The 23,683-nt window shown below is 43.1% G+C and overlaps 1 protein-coding gene across 3 annotated transcripts in view; it reads left to right on the top strand.

Moving 5' to 3' along the window:
• Positions 1–15,312, top strand: part of ADCY5 (adenylate cyclase 5) — a gene marked incomplete at both ends in the record, with an annotated part of 219,046 nt that extends 203,734 nt beyond the window's left edge. Inside the window, 9 exons of one of the 3 annotated variants that reach the window (XM_080620643.1) lie at positions 305–421; positions 2,442–2,606; positions 4,740–4,915; positions 9,404–9,427; positions 10,255–10,387; positions 11,937–12,200; positions 12,548–12,752; positions 13,568–13,692; positions 15,184–15,312. In XM_080620643.1, the coding sequence (XP_080476769.1) occupies positions 305–421; positions 2,442–2,606; positions 4,740–4,915; positions 9,404–9,427; positions 10,255–10,387; positions 11,937–12,200; positions 12,548–12,752; positions 13,568–13,692; positions 15,184–15,312 (1,338 nt within the window). Of the gene's footprint in view, positions 1–304; positions 422–2,441; positions 2,607–4,739; positions 4,916–9,403; positions 9,428–10,188; positions 10,388–11,936; positions 12,201–12,547; positions 12,753–13,567; positions 13,693–15,183 lie in introns of all 3 variants that reach the window. The other 2 variants (XM_080620644.1, XM_080620642.1) reach the window with 2 other exon arrangements.
• Positions 15,313–23,683: the final 8,371 nt, after the last annotated feature.

The following is a 23,683-nucleotide window of genomic DNA, read 5'->3' as shown; positions in this document are numbered from 1 at the left end:
GCTTGTGGTTTGCTTCTCATGACAGGAGGAGCACAGCCCTGCAAGACATGCTATCTCAGCTCAGGACCATCATTCCCATTAGGAAGGACTGAGCAGACTTGGTGAGCCAGCTGGGCCTGCTGCCATGAGGCGGTCATGTTCCTGCTCACCCTTGTTCTGGAGCTGCATCCCCCATCATCATTCTCTAACCCCTGTGCAGCATCCACTCAGACACCACGCTGAAGGATGTGGGCAGCTTCAAATGCCGGTTGTAATCTATAAAACAAGCAATGTGTATTTAATCTTTTTTTTTCCTCACACGCAGCTTTTCCCAGGTCCTCTCCAGACTCTTTCTAAGAAGATTGTACAGTCCAGGACCAATAGTACCTTAGTTGGAGTCTTTGCCATTATCCTGGTTTTTCTATCTGCCTTTGTCAACATGGTATGTGCATTATTTCTTTCTGGTTCTGCATGGTTTTCTTATTGGTGCTCAGCAGCATGGTTACTCATTAACAACCTCTGGGTTTAATGTAATTGTGCCTAATGCTTACAGCATCTGAGATCAGTTGCCTTTTGCTTTTTGGGCACAGAAAAGAAATCAGAGCCCAAAAGCCACACCCCTGTAGCTTATATGCCTGGCACCAGCTTGTGCCCATATTCTTTTTTTTAAATCCTTCTGCTCTGAGTACATAAGCCAAGCCTGAAGCGTACCCCTGCGTGAAGGGCCAGCATGACGCTGATGTGTCATTTAACACCCACGGTATTGAGTGGCACTTTAGTGTTGCACAGGCTTTGTGCCAGCATTCTGCACAGTGCTGTGTCCTGCTCTGAGCACAGTAATCACCTAACAGGGACTGTGAAGACTTTGCCTTGAGTTGAACTTTCAGGACTTTGCATTCAAACACTGCTGCTGATTTCAGACTTGGAGAGAGATGGGCTGTTCTCTAAAACCCTGCAGCTGCTGGTTTCTGACTTGTACCAGTGGCTTGAAGGCTGAATGTCTTTTAAAGAAACCACTTCAATATTCTCTACCCTGTGCACATCTGTTTGATTTTTTAAGGGCAGGGGAGAGATGGGCCTCGGGTTAAAGCCCTGAGCTTGGAGGTAACTACAAAGACTTCACATGGTCTTCTGCTCCTCAGCTATGGCCTCAGCTGAGGCAGCACTGACTTGCACTAGCACGGAGAGGCCTAAACATCTAAAAATCATAGAATAGTTAGGGTTGGAAAGGACCTTAAGATCATCCAGTTCCAACCCCCCTGACATGGGCAGGGACACCTCACACTAAACCATGTCACCCAAGGCTTCATCCAGCCTGACCTTGAAAACAGTCAGGGATGGAGCATTCACAACCTCCCTGGGCAACCCATTCCAGTGCCTCACCACCCTCTCAGTAAAGAACTTCCTCCTTATATCCAATCTAAACTTCCCCTGTTTAAGTTTGAACCCGTTACCCCTTATCCTGTCACTACAGTCCCTAATGAAGAGTCCCTCCCCAGCATCCTTGTAGGCCCCCTTCAGATACTGGAAGGCTGCTAGGAGGTCTCCACGCAGCCTTCTCTTCTCCAGGCTGAACAGCCCCAACTTTCTCACCCTCTCTTCATACAGGAGGTGCTCCAGTTCCCTGATCATCCTCGTGGCCCTCCTCTGGACTTGTTCCAACAGTTCCATGTCCTTTTTATGTTGAGGACACCAGAACTGCACACAATACTCCAAATCAGACTACAACTTGCTCTTGCCTCAGCTTCCCTGTACACATAGTGAAGATTTAGGAAACAATTGAAGTACTTGAATGTGAGGCACTAGCTCAGTGGCATTTGACACCCCACCACCTCCCCTCATAGTCACCTGCAAAAAGCTGGTGTGGGTTGCTGAGCACCACGCAGAAATTGGAGCTTTGTTTTTCTGCATAATGTGTGATTCTTTGCAGTCATGAACTACTTAGTGTAAAAATTAGCAGAATGGACAAATGGAGCAGCATGTGGAGATCAGAATGGGCCTCTGCTGCTTCCTCAGCATAACACAGCATATCAGCCTTTCAGCCTTGCTGCAAAAGTCTTCCCCGTAGAAGGACCCACAGCAGAAGCTTCAGTGATGGCAGGGGAAAGTTAGCAGCTCAGAAATTCCCATTATCAGAAATAGAGCAACACCAAGACCCTATCACACACAGCAGAATATATTTCTGTGCATAATATCTACAGCACCTCTGCCTGTGAAGTTGTACATGAAGTTGAGCACGAAGCTAGCTTTCTACAGTGCACTGCTTGGATTTCATTAATTAATATTTTGGTGCATAAATCCATTGCCAGTGCACATGCAGTAAAACAGAAGCCAGTGATTAAATTTTGCATATTTTGCACTTTGCTACAGCCATTTTCCAAGGGGCTTTTAAGTTGATGTGAACTATTTTGTTTTCTTCTCTTTGTCTGTGCCTTTGAGTTTAATACAATCTTTTTCTTCAGTTCATGTGTAGTACTGTGGATCTTGCCAGCTGCATGGCTGCAGAATACAACATCACTCTGGACCAGGTGGACATATGCCTTATCAGCAACCTGACTTCCAATTACAGCCTGGGCACCTTGCAGGGATTCTGTGACAGTCCTTTGCCCAACTGCAATTTTCCAGAGGTACTGCTTGAAAAAAATGAGTTGCAGAGCTTGATCTGAGAAGGGGCTGTAAAACCTGTGTGACATATCTCAGTGATTCAGAGGAAAGCAAGGTTGCTCCTGACTGATGTTATAGAATGACATAGGCTACTATGCACAAACTTAAGCTTCTGAAGTTATTATCATGAGACTACATTAATGTTTAAGTTCCTTCAGGGCTGAATAATCTGTAGGCTTTATAATTGCTGGATCCTGCCTGCAGCAGGAGAAATAGCCTTTCTCCATGAAGTCCTTAATGGCCTGCAGAACTGCAAGTCATTTCAAAGGAGTTTGTTGGTGCTTAGTGTTACTTGAAAATCACTTCACTAAAAAACAGTGTCTAGTCATAGATTTAACCCTCTCTCTATTATTTTACATCCTGATTAAAAACTTCACTTGTTTTTTCTGTGGGTATAGTAGGTTCTGCTGTCAGGCAGGTTAGCAGCCCTGATAGTGGTCTGCTTCAATTCACAAATACAAATCCTACCTCTTCAGAACAAATTGTTCATAAAAACAAGTAGTTACATAGCTATTCAAGACTTTTCTCTGAGTAGACATTATGTGTTGTCTACTGGAAACAGAAAAGCTAAAAAGTCCATCTAGATTGGAAGCAGAACTTATGTCAAGGTCATCTGGGTTTATGGGGACCTGACAGTTTTGTGGCTGATCTGTTATCCAGGTGTTGAAGGTGCTGCTGGAAGTCCTGGTATCCCACTGAACCCACTTCCATTTAACCTAACAGGAATATGGTTCCTATTTGATTCAGTGAGGTTTCTGAGAACACCGTTACTTTGACTTTCAATCCTCCAAAGACAAAGTATGACTGCAGAAACACCCAGGACCAAAACCTGGCACCAATAGAGAACTAGAAACAGTCTATGCCCATCACAAGGTTGTCATGAATGCTGGTTCAGGACAGAGGGATTTTAAGCAAAAAGGAACAACTATTTTGCATGATGAGGGTGCTATGGCAGCCTTGAACCAGGTCCTGCTGGTCAGTGGGTTAAGTGAGGAGTCCCTCCATTGTGCTCTGCAAGGCAGATATTGGAGCTGGTACAGGCATTGTCTGTTGTTCCCAAATGGTGGGATGCTACCCCTCAGCCACAGGGAATATCCACCCATTTTCTAGAAACTGAAGAATCAAGTTACAAACTGCACAAGTTATTTTCTCTGGTTTAATATATCTGTGATGAACTATTAATAAATGAACTCAGAACATAATCATATTTCTACTTCAGCTGGGGCTTGCTTTTAACGGAAAGGATGGATTGCCTCAGGCACCTGATACACTTTTTTTTTGCCAGAAATAGGCCTGTCCAGACAGAGTAGAAGCTTAAATCATCACAGATTTGACAGCAGGAAGGTGATGAGCTGAGTAACATGCCTCTGTTCGTTTTGCTAGGTTTCATTTTGCTAGATCCGTGCTAGGTTTCACAGGAGCCATAAATGGCACATGCAGCTTCATTTGAAAGCACTGTCATGCTAAGCATGCAGCTCTCAGATTGGCAGAAGCTGCTGCCACAGCTCCACTGCCACAGCTCCACTGCCACATGTGCACCTGCTGGCAGAAAAATAATCGTGGTGTTGGGCATTGGTAAAAGTTTGTCCAGCTTATGTCCTGCCGATGGATTGCTGATGTCACATCAGCAGGATCAGTACTTTCCAATTGGCCTCAAGTGGGTATCTGTCCTGGTGGTGTGAATTGCTAATACCCATAGTCCTGTATATTGTGCAGATATTTGAATTCAACTCTAGAATTGGACAAAGTATTCCAGCATCACTGGATGATGCTTTCTGCCAATTCAGTAACTACGTCAAGGACAAACCTATACCACACCCTTGGGTATACGTTGTGAGCCCTATGCCTTTTAAGCAAATAACACCTGATGAAGAATGCAAGAGTCTTCCTCTCCATCAGTTCAGTTTTAACACTTAAATCTTTTGTAATGTGAGAGAATTCCACAGGCAGCCCCAGGTTTACATGTTCAGTCAGCTCAACTACATAACTCCCAATCCCTTTCTATCCCTCTGTTTAGTTTCCTTTGTTTTCAGTTTGATTTATCCAGTTGATATTCATCTCTCTTCTGGTTTTTTCCCCTTTTTGTCTTTATGCAGTACTTTACCTACAGTGTCTTATTGAGTCTCCTGGCCTGCTCTGTGTTCCTTCAGATCAGCTGTATTGGAAAACTGATCCTTATGTTAATCATTGAATTTATATATGTTCTTATTGTGGAAGTGCCAGGGGTCAACCTTTTTGACAATGCAGATCTCCTGGTTACAGCTAACACCTAGTAAGTGCCTTTCACTTCCAAAATCTTCACATCATTTCTTTCACCCAATGATTTCAGTGTGCCATTAGATGGATAGGAATGCTGAGGCAGTGATCCAGGAATGGGAAGTGCATGATACCAGAGAAGGCATGGCTGTAAACTAAAGTGTTTGTGCTGCTCTCCACCTCTGAAGAGTAGCAAAACACCATTCGCTTTAAGGTCTCTTTAATGTGGAACTCTACTAATGAGCTATCTATTAACAAGAAAATGTAACTGGAATCCAAGTGGATCTGCATTTCTTTTTCTTCCAGAAATGGGGAGCTGTCAGTCATTCTCCTGCTATTACACTCCCAATATAGAAATGTCATTTCTCATTTGTTGTTTTTGTCTTTCTTTTTTTTTGTTACAAACCTGTAACAAAGCTGAGCTGCCTCAGGGATGTGATAATGAACCACCGAGATGTTCAGACGTCTGGTATAGCAAACCCAGATAGGGTGGTGGAATGGTGGTGTTTGTTGTTTGGCTAGTGATCACCTGACACTTGCTGTTGGACACATGTCCACATTTGAAAAGTCAGTATCATAGCTGGTCTCAGCACAATTCCCAACAGAAGGGCCTGGGCTAACCGGGAGTTGACAGTTGCCCTTTTACTTACAAAAGGTAGTTTGTCATCACCAGATCACGCATTAATCATGCTGGCAACCTTCTTCCACTGACATGATTACCCTTCTCCTGAAGGTCACGCCAGGGAGGGAAAGTTGGCACATCCACAAACCCGCCCTCTTCCACAAGTTTCATTTCTCACTGGGAGTTGCATTGTTGTGCTAAGTACTTGTTTTGATGATTTCCCCTTGTAGGTAACAATTGTACTTGAACGTGAGTCAGTCAAATCATGGTGTTGTCTAAAGGTGAACATAGTGCTAAGATATGTAATAAGGAGAGTTGCCTGTAAGACACAAGTAGGCCATTGTTTTGCTTGGGAGTGGGAAGGCCTAACCTGGAATACGTTTTCCAGTTTAGAGCAAGAAGGCAGTTCACAATAATGGAGAGTCCAGAGCAGCAAAGAACCGTCAGAGATCTAGAAAGCACCAATTTAGATGAAATAATTTGTCAAGGATGACGGCTGTGGTTGCTGCTATCTTAGACAGGAGGGTGGCTGAGAAGATTCCCATGGTTCTTCCCAGTGCTATCTTGTATGTTATGAAATAGCTTGTGTAGTTGCTCAAATTTTTTGATGGCCATTAACACATTCAAGCCAGATGTACCTGGTCACTTCTGTCCTTTACATAAGTATTCCATGATGTTAGCATTCCTGTGTGCCCATGACTAATTAATAGAGGTGTGGCTTTTATTGTTATTGGCAGGAATCACCTGAATCATTTTGTTAACTCAAGTGAATTAAATTATGTAGGAAGCCCCATGGAGCTTTCTGAGGAGGTATGAGAATGAGGTTTCCTTACTTTTATTTGTAGATGTTATGTATTCCAACAGCAGAAGCTATTTAGCATTTTCTAACACAATTAGTGAAATAAAAGCATTTTATATCCCAAATATCATTTCATTCTTGTAAGTCAAGCACTAAGTGAAATTACAGCACTTAGAAGTATAATTTACGTCACTGCACAATCTAAATGTCAGTAATAAAGTGCAAAAGGTTAGCCTGTTTTCCCAGAAATAGCTTTCTGTGATACTGTATTATCTCTCACAAATTACATTTGTGTCATGGTTTAATCCCAGCCAGCAACTAAGCCCCACGCAGCCTCTCACTCACTCCCTTGGCCCCAGTGGGATGGGGGAGAGAATTGGAAGAGTAAAAGAGAGAAAACTCCTGGATTGAGGTAAAGACAGTGTAATGGGACAGAAAATGAAGAAAATAATGATAATGTTAATAGTAATAATAGAACATACAAAAACCCAAGTGACACACAATGCAATTGCTCACCACTCGTCAACCAATGCCCAGCCAGTCCCTGAGCAGTGTCCCCCAGCCAGGTTTCCCCACAGCATGACATCATATGGTATGGAATACCCCTTTGGTCAGTTGGGGTCAGCTGTCCTGGCAGCGTCCCCTCCCAACTTCTTGTGCCCCTCCAGCCTTCTCACTGGCAGGGCACGAGAAGCTGAAAAGTCCTTGATTTCGTATAAATGCTACTTAGCAACAAATGATAACTAAAAACATCAGCGTGTTATCAACATTATTCCCACACTAAATCCTAAACACAGCACTGTACCAGCTACTAGGAAGAAAGTTAGCCCTATCCCGTCTGAAAGCAGGACAATTTGTTTTGTCTGGAGAGCTCCATGGACAGCTATTTATTGTCCCAATGTCTAGCAGTCCATTTGTGTGTTGTGGGAAATGGGAGCTCAGCATGTAGCACATAATTCAAAGTTGTACCTTATTTTCCAGCTGATATTAAAAAAATCCCAAACAAACAAACCAACATGACCTCATACTACTTTAATTTGGTGCCCATTGCAGCTACATAATTACTGTCTGCTCTGCAGCCATTGTGGTACACTGACTAATTAGAAGCAATGCAGATGTCACTTCACACTTCTGTATACAAACCAACCCAACATGCAAGAAACTGAAAAGCTGAGTATAGTATGTTGGGAGTTGCTAGAATTCACTGCAGCTACACAGCAGCGTGGTGACACACGAAGTATAACTAGATGCACAGAGCTACCATACTACCTTTTCCCTATGCAGAACATAAAACTAATGAGTTGGGTTTAAAGATGTGATGGACCAATGTGATCTCCCAAGTTGAGTTCCTGCATAGTGTAGCCCAAAGAGCTTTGCCCAGTGATTTGTAATTTAGAGGGCTGTCCTCTGGCATTGTGGCTGTAAGAAGGGAGATGCTCTGTCCTATGGGAGCTGTCCCCAAAATCAACCACCTTGCCTGCTAAAAATGTGCACCTAATGAGCAGGAGTGTATTTGCTGAGCTTGTCTCTGTGTTGCCTTCCAGTAATTAAAGAGCCATCTGCTGCTGGAAATGTCTGTCCCATGGGGGAGCAACCAATGTAACACCATTACTGCTTGCATTGGACATTTTTACTTACCAAAGCATTACTGTAAATACTGGGTTTCATGCATTCCGTAGTCTCTACTGAAGATTTTAGAGCATGTAACACCCACAGTGAGCAGCAGCCCCAGTGCAGAGGGTCAGATCTGCCAGGCTCCCATCATAAGATAGAGTGATTTTGGGGCACTGTCAGTTGTTCTTGGCCAGATAGTGATATAAGGGAGCAGGGGAATCATTCTGCACATGGGAAGCATCTCCAACTAGATCCAACCTTTACTATGGGAGTCACTGTCACCAGGGTTCCCAAACTGGGTCCACGTCCAAGCTCACATGTTCTGTGCTGGAGCTGGCCAAGAGACCATGCAAGAGATTGTATGTAAGACAATGGTGGGTTGCAAAATCCATGTCAGAAGAAATTCCATGCTTGGAGCTGTGAAAATGTCTCAGAACAAACGAGGTTAGAGAGTTCCTGTGCTTTTACTTTTTAGTTTTATGCCCAGTTAGGCTCCCTTGGCTATTTCAATTTCGATGATTTGTATCTCTGATTCTATAGTGAGAGGTTTCTTCAGCCCCAGAAAACTACGGCCTTAAGCTCTCGAGACAGCTGTGAGATTCTTGGGCTAAAGATGTATCATGTTAGTAGCCTGCAAAGCTGTAACTGCATCTATGACGCTACAGTAATTTTACCACTGATCTCTTTCTTTCCACTTCACTAGTATTTTATGAGATCCATGTACATGGTTCTCAGCCACCCACACTTCATAAGAAACTCAGCAGCATTAAGCAATCAGTCAGGAACTCAGACAGCTACTACGTACCAGAAAGCTCCTTTCCATCCTCTCACTGTAAGAAAAGCACACCCTCCATCTTCTCCAGCAGCTCTGCTTCATACAAGTACTTTACAGTATTGTAAGTAGTAATAGCAAGCCACACAAGGGTTTTCTTCAGTGCACTCTTGTGATACCCACAGCTAGGCACAAAACTGGAGATGAGTAACTTGCAGAAGAATGGCGTAGTGCTAGTTAAAGGAATTTAATTTAATATTTCCATGCTACAATAAATGGGGCAGAAAGGAGCTATCCCTCAATAAGGTATTAGCCCAAAGCTTCCTTCTTTAAGTCAAATTTTCCAGCTTGACCTAATGAAGGAGTGACGGGTGCCCAAGCATCCTCCTAACTGCTACTACATCCTACATCCTACTACTGCTAAGCATCCTACACTGACATTAAAATCCCAAATGATTCTCTGACTCTTAATGCTTCTCAGATATTCTAACCCCATTAACCATGTTGCACTGCCACTCTGGGTTTTTGAGGGTAGCTCAGACCTTTTTTCTCCCCCACCCCATCTTCTCGCAGTTTTCTGCTTCTAAGGGTCTATAGCCCCACATAGTGTTAGAGGTGGCACATTGCAAAGGTGCTGTTAACATGACGAGTGCTGGAGGGAGCACTCTTCTAACCTTGCGTTTGTGGTTTTTTTCAGCGTGTCTGCAAATGGAACGTTGTGGTGAGTCACTTTGGCATGAAATATTTTTACGGGATTTTGTTGGTAGGCATTTTCTGTTCACAAGGTGCAATATCAGCATGCTGGCTCACCAGCAGTGTCTGGTATTTGACTATGCATGGCTGTGACCTGGTGCAACAGTGCAAATGCCATGAGTGGACTGCATATTGTCCTTTTGCACGTATAGTTACTCTCAGAGCTTCCTCTTTCCTGTGGAACTTGTGTCAACTTGCTTTATAGACAACCTCATACAGGTTTTATCAAAACAGTATTTTCATCCTGTAGAACTGTAATTCAGATTTAACAGGCTTTATTTGCTTGCTTGTCAGAAGAAACGGAAATGTGTCTTAATGGTTTTTTGAACTTACTTATAGAATACTTACTAAACAAAGGCCATTAAGAAGTGACTAATTACAGAAACAGTAAGTGTAGAACAGTTCTAGACTTAGGAGGCTGGGGCAGCCAGTGCAGGAGACACACTGACTACAGTCCGAAGAGCTGTCAGCATTTTGGTTTTGCCAAGCATGGTGGTGGCTGAGCACGTGTGGCCATTTTCTAAAAAATGGCTTTTATATTGCCGCTAGAATAAAGAAGTTGGATTAAATTTCCAGTTTCAAAGACCTCCTTTAGAAATCAGCACCTATGAGCCAAGCCCTCAGCTTTTTGCAGGTATTGTTTGTCCTTTTACCAAACACATGCTTGGAGGGGAAAGAAAAAAGACATTTCTTCAGAGGTCGGTTAGCCTTGAAGTGAGATCTGCAGAGCATGCGTAAGATGTGCTCCTCCACTCTGACACTAACTGGGAGATTCTGCTGTTCCGTTGGCTGCAGCTCTCCAGCAGTGACACGAGTCGCGCTGAAGATTGTGACCCCTGTCATCATTACCGTCTTTGTCCTGGCACTGTACCTGCATGCCCAGCAAGTGGAATCCACTGCAAGGCTTGATTTCCTCTGGAAACTCCAGGTTAGTGGTGTTTGCTGTGTTGGAGGAAACACTGGTGTTAATATAAAACTACTGAGCTATTCACTATCAAGTTGAGGAGCATTATAAAGTGCCTTTGAATTTAATTTGGACCTGGCATATACCTGGGCTCTCCTCTTCTGTGGTACTTTGCATACTCAGTGCTTCTTATCCTGGTTATTTACTTTAACTCCTTGTTTGTTGTAAATGTACTTTCAATGGTCCCCACAGTAATGGGTTATAGATCTGAAGATCAAGGGCAATTAATTTGGGCAACTGAGCCTGTCACTGTTGCAAGAACCTGTCATATAACACAACTTGTAAATGTAAGAGGCTCATATTCACTGCTGAATTGTTTCCCAGAGTTCAGTGAGCTCTAGTTTGCTGTGTTTAGGGCTGTGAAAGATTCACATTTGCATTTTCATTCACTTTCTTGTTGAGCAGTGGGAACTGGCCTGATATCCAGCCTTCATTAGTCCCTAGGCAGCAGCACTGGATAACCAGCACACTACAGATAATGCCATACTGTGCTCCTGTCCCTGAGTGCAGTGTTAATGTTTTCACTGCTTGTGTCCACGAGTGATACTGGGGCATTGTATGTGATTCCCAAGCAAGCAGGACAGGTCTCAGCTTTGCCCAGGACTCATAGCTGGGCGACTGCAGGACTGCAGGTTTTATATAGATTATTTTACCTTCTGGATGGCAGGACATCATTTTAATAATAGGTCTCAGTGGTTTGAGTAGGAGGCGCTGAGGAAACACCAATTAATTACAGCTCCTTGGGAAGCAGATAAACATTGTTATCCTCATTTACAATTGGAGGGATGAGCCGACTTGCCTGATCCAGGTCTGGGCGCAGCTGGCCAAAGCATTTGTGTCTTCAGGCAGAGCCAAACATCTTCCTTCTTCTGTCCAGACATACCACTTTCTAAAGGGTCCTTTCCCGCTTAACTTTATTTCCAGTTTCAGATGTCCCGTTTCAGAAATCAGCATCCACAAGCAAAGTCACAACCGCAAAGTCACTATTGCTTATGCCAACATGTAGTTAAGGGATGTGGGGAGGTTATCCCTTCTCCCTTCATCAGGTGAGGCCTGGAGAGTATGGCTATGTGAGCATTTAGGGGGTGCAGGGAGAGAATTATAATTTAATGCCACTCATGCAATCAGATTTTAGCAATGGTCTTTTTCCTCCTGAAACCTGTTGTGCTTGACTGGGAAAGCCAAATGTGTGTTTTTCTGAACGGTAGGATGGCAGTGGAGTTCCCCAAAAGGAACAGACCTTGTAGAGGTTACCCAATTCAGAGCCCAGAAATACAACAACATTGGATTTCGGTGTTATTCTGTGCCTGCTTTTACATACATGTGTGCACACAGAGATGGACCCTCTTCCACTGCAAAACACAAGTTTCTGTGTATCTCTGGTTCTGCCCTCCTTTGCAGTTTCCCCCTTTCTTCTGTTCCTGCACTCCCTGCAACTTCATTCTCAGCTTTTCCCTCCCCAGAGCAGTAACCAAAAGAGTAAACACATCACTGTCTCTCCCTCCTAAACTAGGCCACAGAAGAGAAAGAAGAAATGGAGGAGCTGCAGGCCTATAACAGACGCCTCCTCCACAACATTTTGCCGAAGGATGTGGCAGCCCATTTCTTGGCTCAGGAGCGGCGAAATGATGAACTGTACTACCAGTCCTGCGAGTGTGTGGCTGTCATGTTCGCCTCCATAAGCAACTTCTCAGAGTTTTACGTGGAGCTGGAGGCCAACAACGAAGGAGTGGAGTGTCTGAGACTGCTCAATGAGATCATTGCTGATTTTGATGAAGTAAGTCACAGAAAATCTGGGTGGACAGAGTGAACCAAATCAATGAGTTTAGTTGGGCTTTGCTGAGCTCCTGGGGGAAGATGGCGTATTGAAAGCCTTGTGCCACAGTTCATTTCTCCTCACTCTAGAAGTCTTTAATTCTACTTTTTTTTTTTCACATTAAAATCTCTTCCATTCCCTTGTTGCTCCTCTGAATAGCTAAGTCCTTTTCTTCTTATATTTTGAGGAGCGAAGGCTCTATCCAGTACTTTGTAGTACTTGTACCAAGGAATGACACGTGGAAAGGACATTACCAGCATGTATGTACTTATCAAGGTTTATTCACTTCTTTTGCTCTTGTGAAACAGATAATAAGTGAAGACCAATTCCGGCAGCTGGAAAAGATCAAGACCATCGGCAGTACATATATGGCTGCATCAGGCCTCAACGATTCCACATACGACAAGGAAGGGAAGACGCATATCAAAGCTCTGGCTGATTTTGCCATGAGGTTAATGGACCAAATGAAATACATTAATGAACATTCATTCAACAACTTCCAGATGAAGATAGGTAATGTCACTGTGTTTAAGGGATTAAGTATAGGTAGTGGTCAGTCTAAGCTGAGGATTTTATGGAGAGTGAAAACAATAGATGTTACCTTAGCTGTACAGTGATGTTGTCTTATGTCTGGTGACCACTTTGGCTTCTGTGAAACATCAGAGCACATTGTTAGGGTAGCAGCGTTATTACTGAGGCTCCCTGGAGAATTAGGAGCAGTTGGGGAACCAACCCACAGCATAGTCTCAAATGGCATCTGAACTTGTGCTCTTACCACGGCATGGTCTCAAATGGTAGCTGAACTTGGGCTCGTTTGCCTGTGATGTGTTCCCTGCTCACACCCTTTGTGGTCCTCAGCTCTGCCATTCTTGGACATTAAATTGTCTTTCCAATCAGGGAATGAAAAGAGACAGAACAGAAGAAGGAGAAGAAATGTGATGATGTCAAGTGTGGTATTTGTTCTGGAAAGCTGCTGGGCTGTGTCACAGGCGCCCAGCATCACAGCAGCTGTGTGCTGACTTCCAAGTTTGCACTTTGCTTGGCAGCCAAACGGCAAATGAACCTTATCCTGTTGTCTGGTACTAGAGAGTAGCTTTAGATTGAGCAGATCCAGCCCATTCTGCCAGTCAGACAGGCACAGTGGATCAAAGAAGCTTCTTAAAGAAACTTAGAAGTTTCTTTCCACACATTCTGGCTATAGCTTTACATGTCAGGTAAAGCACAGTTAGAACAAATGAACCTTAGGTTGTTTTTCTGTTGTCTGAAAAATAACTTGCCTCAAGCTTCATGTGGATCTGAGAGTTGTGGGATTTCTCCTCTCCTTCCAGGCCTCAATATTGGTCCTGTTGTAGCTGGGGTGATAGGAGCACGCAAACCCCAGTATGACATATGGGGCAACACAGTGAATGTAGCCAGCCGAATGGACAGTACAGGTGTGCCTGACAGGATTCAGGTAAGAAATTCACTGGATAACTTACTTACATTGCCAGCCCTGTGTCATTTACTTACAGGTTTTGAAACATGATCTGAATTGGAATGTTGGTTTCATTTTATTCCATTATGTCATACAGTTAACATACATACATAGTACTGAAAGAAAAGCCAGCTGAGGAATGCCAGTGGTACCATCATGTTTTGCCTTTTAATCTTGACCAACTTCGCAACCTCTAGTCAAAAACTTGCAGTTTTTGGGTGGAAGCGTTGAGCTGAGCTTCCTTCCCCACATGCCTCATTGACCCTATAAGAATAGTCCTGCTGGGATGCTTACTCACTCATGCTGCCACCTTTGCTGTTCAGCTGCATGCAGCTGTAGGCTGTTATATTTTTCAAGGGCTTGACTCAGATATGTGTTTCTATAATTCACTTCTCTGTTCATAATCCTGTATGTGTTCTGAGGCTAGCAAGGATCCAGGCATCAGAGGGATGGGGATACATAACTAGTGAAAGAGGATGGTTTCAGGGATTAATGGAAACTATCTTGTAATCAAGTATCTCTTTGGCCTTCAGACAGTAACCTTTCCAGTGATTCAATTCCACTGTTCTGCATTGGCTAAGCCAGTGTCCTCAGTAAGAGACTGTCATTCCTTGGGAAAGTACTGAAGGGATATAAAAATAGTTAAACTGATAAAAAACCTAAGAGGGGAAGCCATGCTTCTTTTCAACTAAGCTGTCAGTTAACTGGATCAATATTTATCCAACACTCTTTAAACTTTCCTGCGAGATGGTCTGTGAACAATTTTTGTTCCAGTTAAGCAAATCAGCACAGCAATTTTACAGCCACAGGAAGCCAAAAGTGGAAATATTCAAAGCCACCTGAAAAGGGGTGCAAAAATACATTGCAATAAATAAATAATCTTAAGCAATCTGGTCTTCAAACTTCTGTTATACTGCAGCATAAGTGATTATTTTTGAGTGGCATCTGCAGACAGAATTTGGAAGCTGGGTAGGTTATCTACATCCCATTTGTTCAGTCTTTCTCACTGCCTGCTACCTTCTCCTTCATAAAAAAACCCCTCTGAATGACCCCTTCTAAACTGTACATCCACTGTGCAACTTGGTAATTTTTTGATGATTTTTAATAAATGTTTAACCTGTTTTCCTACTACCACTCCAGTGATATAATGAATGCACCTGAGCAGACTGAACTGCCAGCTGTGTTTTTAAAAATGTGGCTCATTTGTTTCTTTTTATCCTTTGACTGCCTCAAAAAATGCATTCCTCCCCCCTTTCCCTCCCTGGTTGTGTATCATGTGTGATTTATGTAGCTTCTGTTTCCAAAGGTTGCATTGCTCTGCAGTTTGTGCCAACCTTTTAGTTAGTGATTGATCTGGAAAAGTCTACTGATCCTACTTTAATTTTGTGCATGGATTACTTCAAAAGCAAATGAAAACACTGTGTGGAAGGCATGACAAGCATGACAAGCTTACTCTTGTTTATTCTGCAGGTAACCACAGACATGTACCAGGTTTTAGTAGCCAACAACTATCAGCTGGAATATCGAGGGGTCATTAAGGTCAAAGGCAAAGGAGAAATGACCACCTACTTTCTAAATGAAGGGCCTCCGATTAGTTAGCACTGATTGAAGCATCAATCAAAGATGGAATTTGCATTACATGAGATCGTGAATTGGAGAAGAATCACTTTATGGCAGTGAAGCTGAAAACGCACCACAGTTGAAATTTCACACCATGACTCTAGAGCTGATATCAGCAAACTCTTTGGCCACCCATCACAAAAGGCAATTGAAAGAAACCACCTTGGAGTTGTTCCTGGCTGAGTGCCAAGTCGACCAAAGATGTGTACTACAGAATTCACAGATAAGACATAAATTTGGAGTTTTTTAAAAAGGCTGCTACCACAGAATGATCTAAGAAGCTATTTAAGTATTTATTGATGCAACACAACATTTACTTGGTTGAAGGAATGTACGATTCACTACAAAGCATTATTTTGGAATGGATTTGCACTCCCATAATGTTTCCATCCCATACTGCCAGCTATTTGAAGTGTACCACTGTGCTTTTATTAGCTGTTTTGAATGGCTTTCAAAACTGACACCCACTGTTGCAGCACACAGGCCTTTTAAAAGGGCATCAGTAATGGTTTAGCGTGAAAAGACATCCTAGCCCTGGCCCCCTCTTTTCCCTTCTTTTACATGGCTAAATGACTGCTCTTCTGAGTCAGCCTGGCATATCTGATGAAGGCGAAGATCAAGATAAAGAACAATGGCTCTACAACCATATTTATTAAAAAGTCTCCTGTGCTCTTCTTTCATATATATCAGTTTACATGGGAAAGACTAGATGTAAACAAGAGACACATTGTGGGGGGAACTCCCCTGAAATTTGTTGTGGGTTTTTTTGTATTTTTTATTTTGTAATATTGAAAACATGGAGCTCTAACAGATATACCAAATTCTATATTTTGTAAATTATATATAAATTAGCAGGCAGGCTGGCCACACCAAGGTGTGGTGAGAGGTGTATATAACCTGTAGACTTTTGTGTAATTTTTTTCTGCATAATACTCTGAACACAGACTTGGCAGTTTTCAGATTATCACTATACAATCAACCAACAACAAACAGGTGAGTTTCCAGGCTGAATCAGATGCATTTTAAAATGAAAATCCAGAAAATTCTACAACCTCAAAGAAGAGGAAAAACCCAAATGTGGTAGTCACACAGTTGTTCCATGCAGCGTTCAAGCAGAAGGCGGCATCTTAACAAATGGAAACAGGACCTTTGAGTTTTAGCTACTGAGGCGGTATCATGTCAAACATGTCAGAAAGAGCTTTAAGCAAATCTTCTAACTAATGCTAACGTGAGCTCTCATAAGAAGAAAAACAAATTCACTCATTTGAACTTTTTGTTTAAAAAAAAATGATTTTTCATAGATGGTCTTAATAGAATCCTGCTGATACGAGAGTTGTCTGATATTGTAACTGCCATTTAACATTACAAGGAACTATGTCCTGCAGCATCCAGTTGACTTTCTTGTAGTAGGCACTTATTTAAACTGAGTCACAGATTTTCAATTTTCAGGAATTAGGTGATCTTCAAAAAAGGTTATGATGGCAAGTGTATATATACGAGGTGGTCAACCTTAAAATGCAGTGCCATTGATATTGTATTGGACATCTTTATCACTAGTAGGGGCTTTATGAATAGTTCACTGTTATCATTTATGTACCTTTTTTAACTATTAAAGAAAAATCCCTTGATATTTTATTAAAAAAAAAAAAGAATTTTAAAAAATGCTATATTTTTTATATTCTATGACGGGAGAGTTTTGATATTGAATTTGGCTAGCACTAAAAATTACTCCAATCTTTTGACATTTAATAAAGTTCTTTTCCACTCTTCTCAGGGCAGAATTACTGTAGTACTAACAGCTTAATGATTGCACTATGGTGGTGGTGATTTATTTTTTCCTATTCAACAAGAATAAGTGAAAATCCATGGGCCTGTCTTGATTAATTTGCTATATTGCTGAGCATAACCTAAGCATTAAGCCATTTAAACGTGAGCTTAAATGGCATCGCCCCTTTCCTTCTCCCTTCCACTAGGAAACATCTCTGAAAAGTATAGTATATTGACTTCTGTAAAACTGCCAAGTCTGCCCTTGTACTATACTTTTGCTCCTTTACATCTTCCCTGGTTTGCAAAATATTTCCGTTGCATCACGCTGTTATACCTTTCTTCCCCTCTCCACCTTCCATCCTTTTTTGACCCCTCACCCAGAATCATTACCTTCATGCCATAAACTCGGTTTTAGGTTTGCTTTCTGCTTTATGAAAGTCTGCGGTCTTCTTAACTTTTGATTCATCTTATGAAGTTGTGTTGTCAATGAAATTTCAAGTCCCCCGTATCTCTAGCTGTGATTGTTGACAGTGTGTCATGATCATTTCAAGGGGTATTCACACACTCTTTACTCTGGATCTTGCAAAAATGGATACAGTTATGATTTCCCATGGAAATTGAAATCTATTTAAGTAATTTAACTATATTAAACACTGTTTCACTGGTAAAGTGTCTCTGTTTTATTTTAGCTGCACCTGGCTAGTGAAGAGATCATATGTAAGCTGTGTAGGAGATGATATTGAATCTGCAAACAAAAACATCCCTTTCTTGACCAGCATCAATAGGTAGCTGTTTGACCACACTGGTGCTACGCAGTACCCAGTACAGAGAGCAGCAAGGTCTTGGCTATACCCCGAACATCCCCCGGATCCCTTTTGTGCACCCACTTGCCCTGAAACGGTAGCCTCAGCAGAGCTGACAAACCCTCATGGCACTGTGGGTAAATATACTGGTATAACTGAACAGCTTAAATTATTCTGTGTCTATGTCCTATTTAAAAAAAATAATTAAAAATTGTGTGTAGTTTATAAAGTACACCACCTTTGCCAAAAAATTCCCCAGGTACCTCGGTACTGGTCCTCTCAAGGACACCTGGAAGGCGGCAGATCTGCTGGCCATGCAACATTTCCAGTCTTTACAGGTAAAAGTAAATGCTACATGTAATGCTATCTATTAACAGAAGCCTGATGTACAACTGAAAAACAGTAAGTTGCAGCTGTCAACTGACTTACTTGGTTGAGAAGACTTTACTTAGGCAGCTAAGAAGCAAATTACTTACTTACAAGCTCTTATCTGGTAGGAGGGGTTTTACAAGTAAGTGTACTGAGAAAATAGCTGCGTTAACAAAAAGCCATGAAATACTTCAAGTATCAGGCTAAGAAAGATGGTGAAGAACTATTTAATACTTTATATATTATCTTATATAATCATGCAATTTAGGACATCATCTGATACAAGCAATTTCTGAAACTATCTGGAGATGGGTATTACCAGGGGAAGGAAGCCAGTAGCCTCCAGTGCTCTGCTCTCCCATTTAAATTTCTGCACATACTGATAGGCTGAATGATTTTCCCGAAATGCATTTTTCCTGTCCAGAAAGCATTCTGGTGAACACAAAGCTGGCTGCTTCAAGTATCTGCCTGCACATAATAAAATGCTACATTTGGGACGCACCAGATTTCTTACACATGTTCCCTGCACTGCCAGTATCCCCGGCCTTGCTGTCTGTGCTTTACACAATACGCATGGGCACAACATCTGGCCAAAAACTATGCCATGGGGAAAGTGTTTTCATTCTGTTAACCTTTCTGACTGCTCCTCAGGGCACCATCACTTCAAGTTTGAAGTTCAGGAGAAAAAGGCTGGGATGCAGCCTGGAAAAGGGCAGATCAGCTGTTTTAAGCTGAAAACCCTCAGATTACATTCTCTTGATCCATTTGGTCCCAAGATTTTCAATTGACAAAGCCAGAGCACCTGGGCGAGCTGGGCCAGGACTGAGAACACTGAATTTCTGATGGGATGGGAGGCAGCAGCAGCACTGTTTTCCTGACTTGTGACAGCCAGGCAGCTTGTCTATAAAGTAAGGTTCTGTTTTCCAGTTTCTGCCCCTGAGCAGTCCGCAGTCCCCACTTGCCCTGCTTTGCCCTGGCATTTGGCTTGCAGCGACGGCAACAAGGCTGCACTGCTGGTGCCAACCCCATTCCCCACAGCTCCCACTGAAAGCCATTGCCAAGAAGAGTGGGTAAGGAAGTGGTGGGTGCTAGGTGGGAATTACAGCATGGTGAGAACCCAGTGTCGACAAGCTCAGAGGCAATGCTGGCACAACACAGGTGCCATTTGAATAAAAAGCTCCACAGGAGAACAGATTGAGCGAGCTTCCTCTGTAAGCAGCTGGGCTGAGATCTTTTCTTTAAACACAGAATTTCACCTGCAAATAACTATTGCCATCTACTGGAACAGACTTGTGCGGTTTTAGCCCAGCTACCATGATTGCTGAGCAGTGCTACAAGCTCAGGCTGAGACAACAAAACCCCTTCCATCACAGGGGAAAGGGAGAGCATGTCTCAGCCTAAGGGCAGCCACTCCTTCCAAAGTAATTGATGATACACAAACCATCAAGTCCAACTATAGATAAGCAAAAAATAATCACCCCAGGCTGTGTGTGCCATCATCTAACCCCCACCACCCTCCCCAGCAGCACAGCAGTTAACAGTGCAACAACACAAGACCCTACTATACACGCTGCTGCTGCTCCTAGCTACAAGGGTGCCCTCAAAAGGCTCCAGATGAAGCCTCCCCACCTAATGGCAAATTCCTTCTTGGGTGCTGCAGCCCAAGTTCCAACAGGTGCCAGAAAGGCCAAAGCTGGCATTGTGACCCCTGAGTTCACAACAACCTTGTGCTGGTCACACAACCCTGAGTTCATAACAGCCAAAGCCCAGACAAAACCAGTATCAGCAACCCTGCTGTGCCATCAAGAGCAACAGTTTCCATCTTGCCTTTACTGAGGGGCTAAGAGCAGGAGTCTCCTGCTCTCATCACTCAGGTATGCTTGGACCTCTCCTGTCCTTCAAGTAACTGTTGCAATTCAGTCTGAAATGAAATACAGGCTAATGGACATCCTACCTTTCCTTTCCAGCTCTCAGTAAGAGGCACAGCACAGCATCCCAGTGTAGCCATGCCTGGGGCACAGGAAGAGCACACCAGGAGAGCTATGGAGTGTCATCTTGTTGCTACACACCTCTTTCCTGCTAGGAAACAGGGCTCACCTCAGGTTCCCTACAGAACTATAAAGATGCAGTTTGTGTCCTGAAAAGGGCAAGAGGAAGACAGATTAGAGCTGGGTCTGGAATTATTTAATGTCATGTTTGATGTGGAAAGCAGGCACAACAACACCCCCGACTAGGCAAGCACAGAAACATCCAGCTGATAATGTCCTTCTCCCTTGCCCTCTCTTCTCATGGTATTTCCAGAGCAGCATCAGTACACGAGATGGAGCACATGCTCATTTGCTCTCAAGCTTTGTGTGGTGCTTGGTAACTAGGGCATGTTCTCAAACTCTGCTCAGTATACAGGTTAGCAGGATAATCCTACAGCATCCCTTACTTGTCCCTGATGCAAGCTGAGCAGGACACCCAGGTTGGAGCTCTGCATGCCGTATCAGAGGCGGGTAGCTGCACAGCACCTATGCAGCCCCTGCTAAGCGTACCTTAAAACCTTCTAACAGGTACTTGTCATCTACCTGTCTCAGGACACCTTGCCTCTGAGGAAGAAAGGTTATCTGGGAAAACAAAGACTCCGTAAATGCTCTAAGAAGCCAGAACAACTTTTTGATAGCCCTGGGAAGTCAAGATAGCAAATGTGGGTGTAGCAATTGCCAAAAGTGCTCCATCAAATTTATTAGCAACCAATTTGATCAATAAAACTGATGAACCACAATTTTGCTAAGTGAAAGAAGCTGGTATAGACACTGAGAGACAATTTGACCTTACTACAATAAACAGTACCTGGAATATTAGACCAGCTTTGATGAGAACTGCACACGCAGCCAGATTCTCCAGGGTTCCTCTGACCCCTGTTGAGAGATCAGCTGGACTGTCATCAACACAGGGCTGCAACTGCCATTGAAGCAGTCCCCCTGCTGCTACCCCTCTCACCACTTACCTCCCATTTGGGAAAACCCCTCCTGTAAGACACCCTTTATACTATCAACATTCAGAATGTGTGGATTTCTGGAAGCCGTAACATGTATCTAGAATGCTACTTATTCTGACAAGAAGCTGATTCAAAATAGCATGTGTTTAGTCTCTGCAAATGTTGATGGGCTGCTTTTTTTCAATACAAACCATGAAAGCAAAAACCAGTCATACCATAGCAGCTGCAGTGGAAATGGGGAATGAAAGGGAGGAGGCTGAAAGGTAATATCCCTAAACAGATGTTCCTCAATCCTTTGATAAAGAGACTATCAATATATTAAAGAATCCACAGTGAATGTTAAGTAATCACAATGCCTCTAAAGGAAACCATGATCACCTAGTTCTCTGCTAGCTTTGATATAGCTAAAAATCAATCCAAGTAACACACACATACATTCCCTTGGAGAAGGCTGCATTCTTTTCTACACCTCACTCCTCACCTTTCTTTCTCTCTTCTTATACATCTTATACATGTGTCAGTATTCCATGAAGCAGTGTGAAAGGAAAAGGGGTCTATACATTTTCCAGGGGCTGAAAAGTTATTTCCTAGCAAAATCTGACAAGTCACAAACAAGACTACTTCTTTTCCCTAGGTATTAGCCCCGACATTGAATACAAAAGAGCAGGCCACTAGGAAAAATCTCAGATATTAAACAAAAACACACAAAAGAAGAATATGATGAAGTCTCTAGGACCTCAGATAGGGGACTCTGAAGTAATCAAACCTCAGACAGCGTTACATATACCTTGTGGAAGTCAGTCAAACTTTTGGCTATCTCCTCCTGACAGTGACTGTAAATAGTGACACCATTCAAAGAAAAATATGGTATTGTGGGTGTTGGGTGGACTCATTCCAACTTCAAAGAGAGCTTACTTTATAAATACAGCAGGAAGTGAGCTCTGCTTCTACTAAGTCTCACAGAAAAGAAATCCAGCAACTATGAATGGCCTTGTGCAATTCAAATGAAAATAAAGCATATTACTCAAGAGAGCAGTCATCTTGTGCAAGTTCATCTTCCTAAGTCTAGTAACTCAAGATTCTGGTAAAATCACACACAGTATCACAGTATATTAGAGATTGGAAGGGACCTCAAAAGATCATCTAGTCCAATCCCCCTGCCAGAGCAGGAACACCTAGATAAGGTTACACAGGAATGTGTCCAGGCGGGTTTTGAATGTCTCCAGAGAAGGAGACTCCACAACCTCCCTGGGCAGCCTGTTCCAGTGTTCTGTCACCCTCGCTGAGAAGAAGTTTCTTCTCAAGTTCAAGTGGAACCTCTTGTGTTCCAGTTTGTACCCATTACCCCTTGTCCTATCATTGTTTGCCACTGAGAAGAGCCTGGCTCCATCCTCATGACACTCCCCCTTTATATATTTATATACACTAATAAGGTCACCCCTCAGTCTCCTCTTCTCCAAACTATAGAGACCCAGCTCCCTCAGCCTTTCCTCATAAGGGAGATGCTCCACTCCCTTAATCATCTTAGTTGCCCTGCGCTGGACTCTCTCCAGCAGGTCCCTGTCCTTCTTGAACTGAGGGGCCCAGAACTGGACACAATATTCCAGATGCGGTCTCACCAGGGCAGAGTAGAGGGGAAGGAGGACCTCTCTTGACCTACTGACCACCCCCCTTCTAATACACCCCAGGATGCCATTGGCCTTCTTGGCCACAAGGGCACAGTGTTGGCTCATGGTCATCCTGCCGTCCACTAGGACCCCCAGGTCCCTCTCCCCTACACTACTCTCTAACAGGTCGTTCCCCAACCTATACTGGAACCTGGGGTTGTTCCTGCCCAGATGCAGGACTCTACACTTCCCCTTGTTATATTTCATCAAGTTTCTCCCTGCCCAACTCTCCAGCCTGTCCAGGTCTCGCTGGATGGCAGCACAGCCTTCTGGCGTGTCAGCCACTCCTCCCAGCTTAGTGTCATCAGCAAACTTGCTGACAGTACACTCAATTCCCTCATCTAAATCATTGATGAATATATTAAATAATACTGGTCCCAGTACTGACCCTTGAGGCACTCCACTAGATACAGGCCTCCAACTGGACTCCGCCCCATAGACTACAACTCTCTGGCTTCTGTCCTTCAGCCAGTTTGCAGTCCACCTCACTAGCTGATCATCCAGGCCATACTTCCTCAATTTAGCTATGAGGATGCTGTGGGAGACTGCAGGGAAGCACCTCGGTTTCTCCAAATGCTGAGTTTGTATAAGCAAATGGGAAATATTGTGAATTTTCAGTAAATTTTCACCTCCGAAATGGCCTGGTGTATCTTGTTTCTCATCTCACACAAACTTTCAGCAAGTTTAATATTATAGTCAAACTAAACTACTATGTTCAACAGCCACGCTTTTAGCACCTAGTAATATCAGGTAATGAAGAA

This window comes from Psittacula echo (genome assembly GCF_963264785.1).
Source record: "Psittacula echo genome assembly, chromosome: 6".
NCBI classification, from domain to species: domain Eukaryota; kingdom Metazoa; phylum Chordata; class Aves; order Psittaciformes; family Psittacidae; genus Psittacula; species Psittacula echo.
The sequence above is the reverse complement of the archived record's forward strand: the minus strand, read 5'-3'. Positions and strand labels throughout refer to the sequence as shown.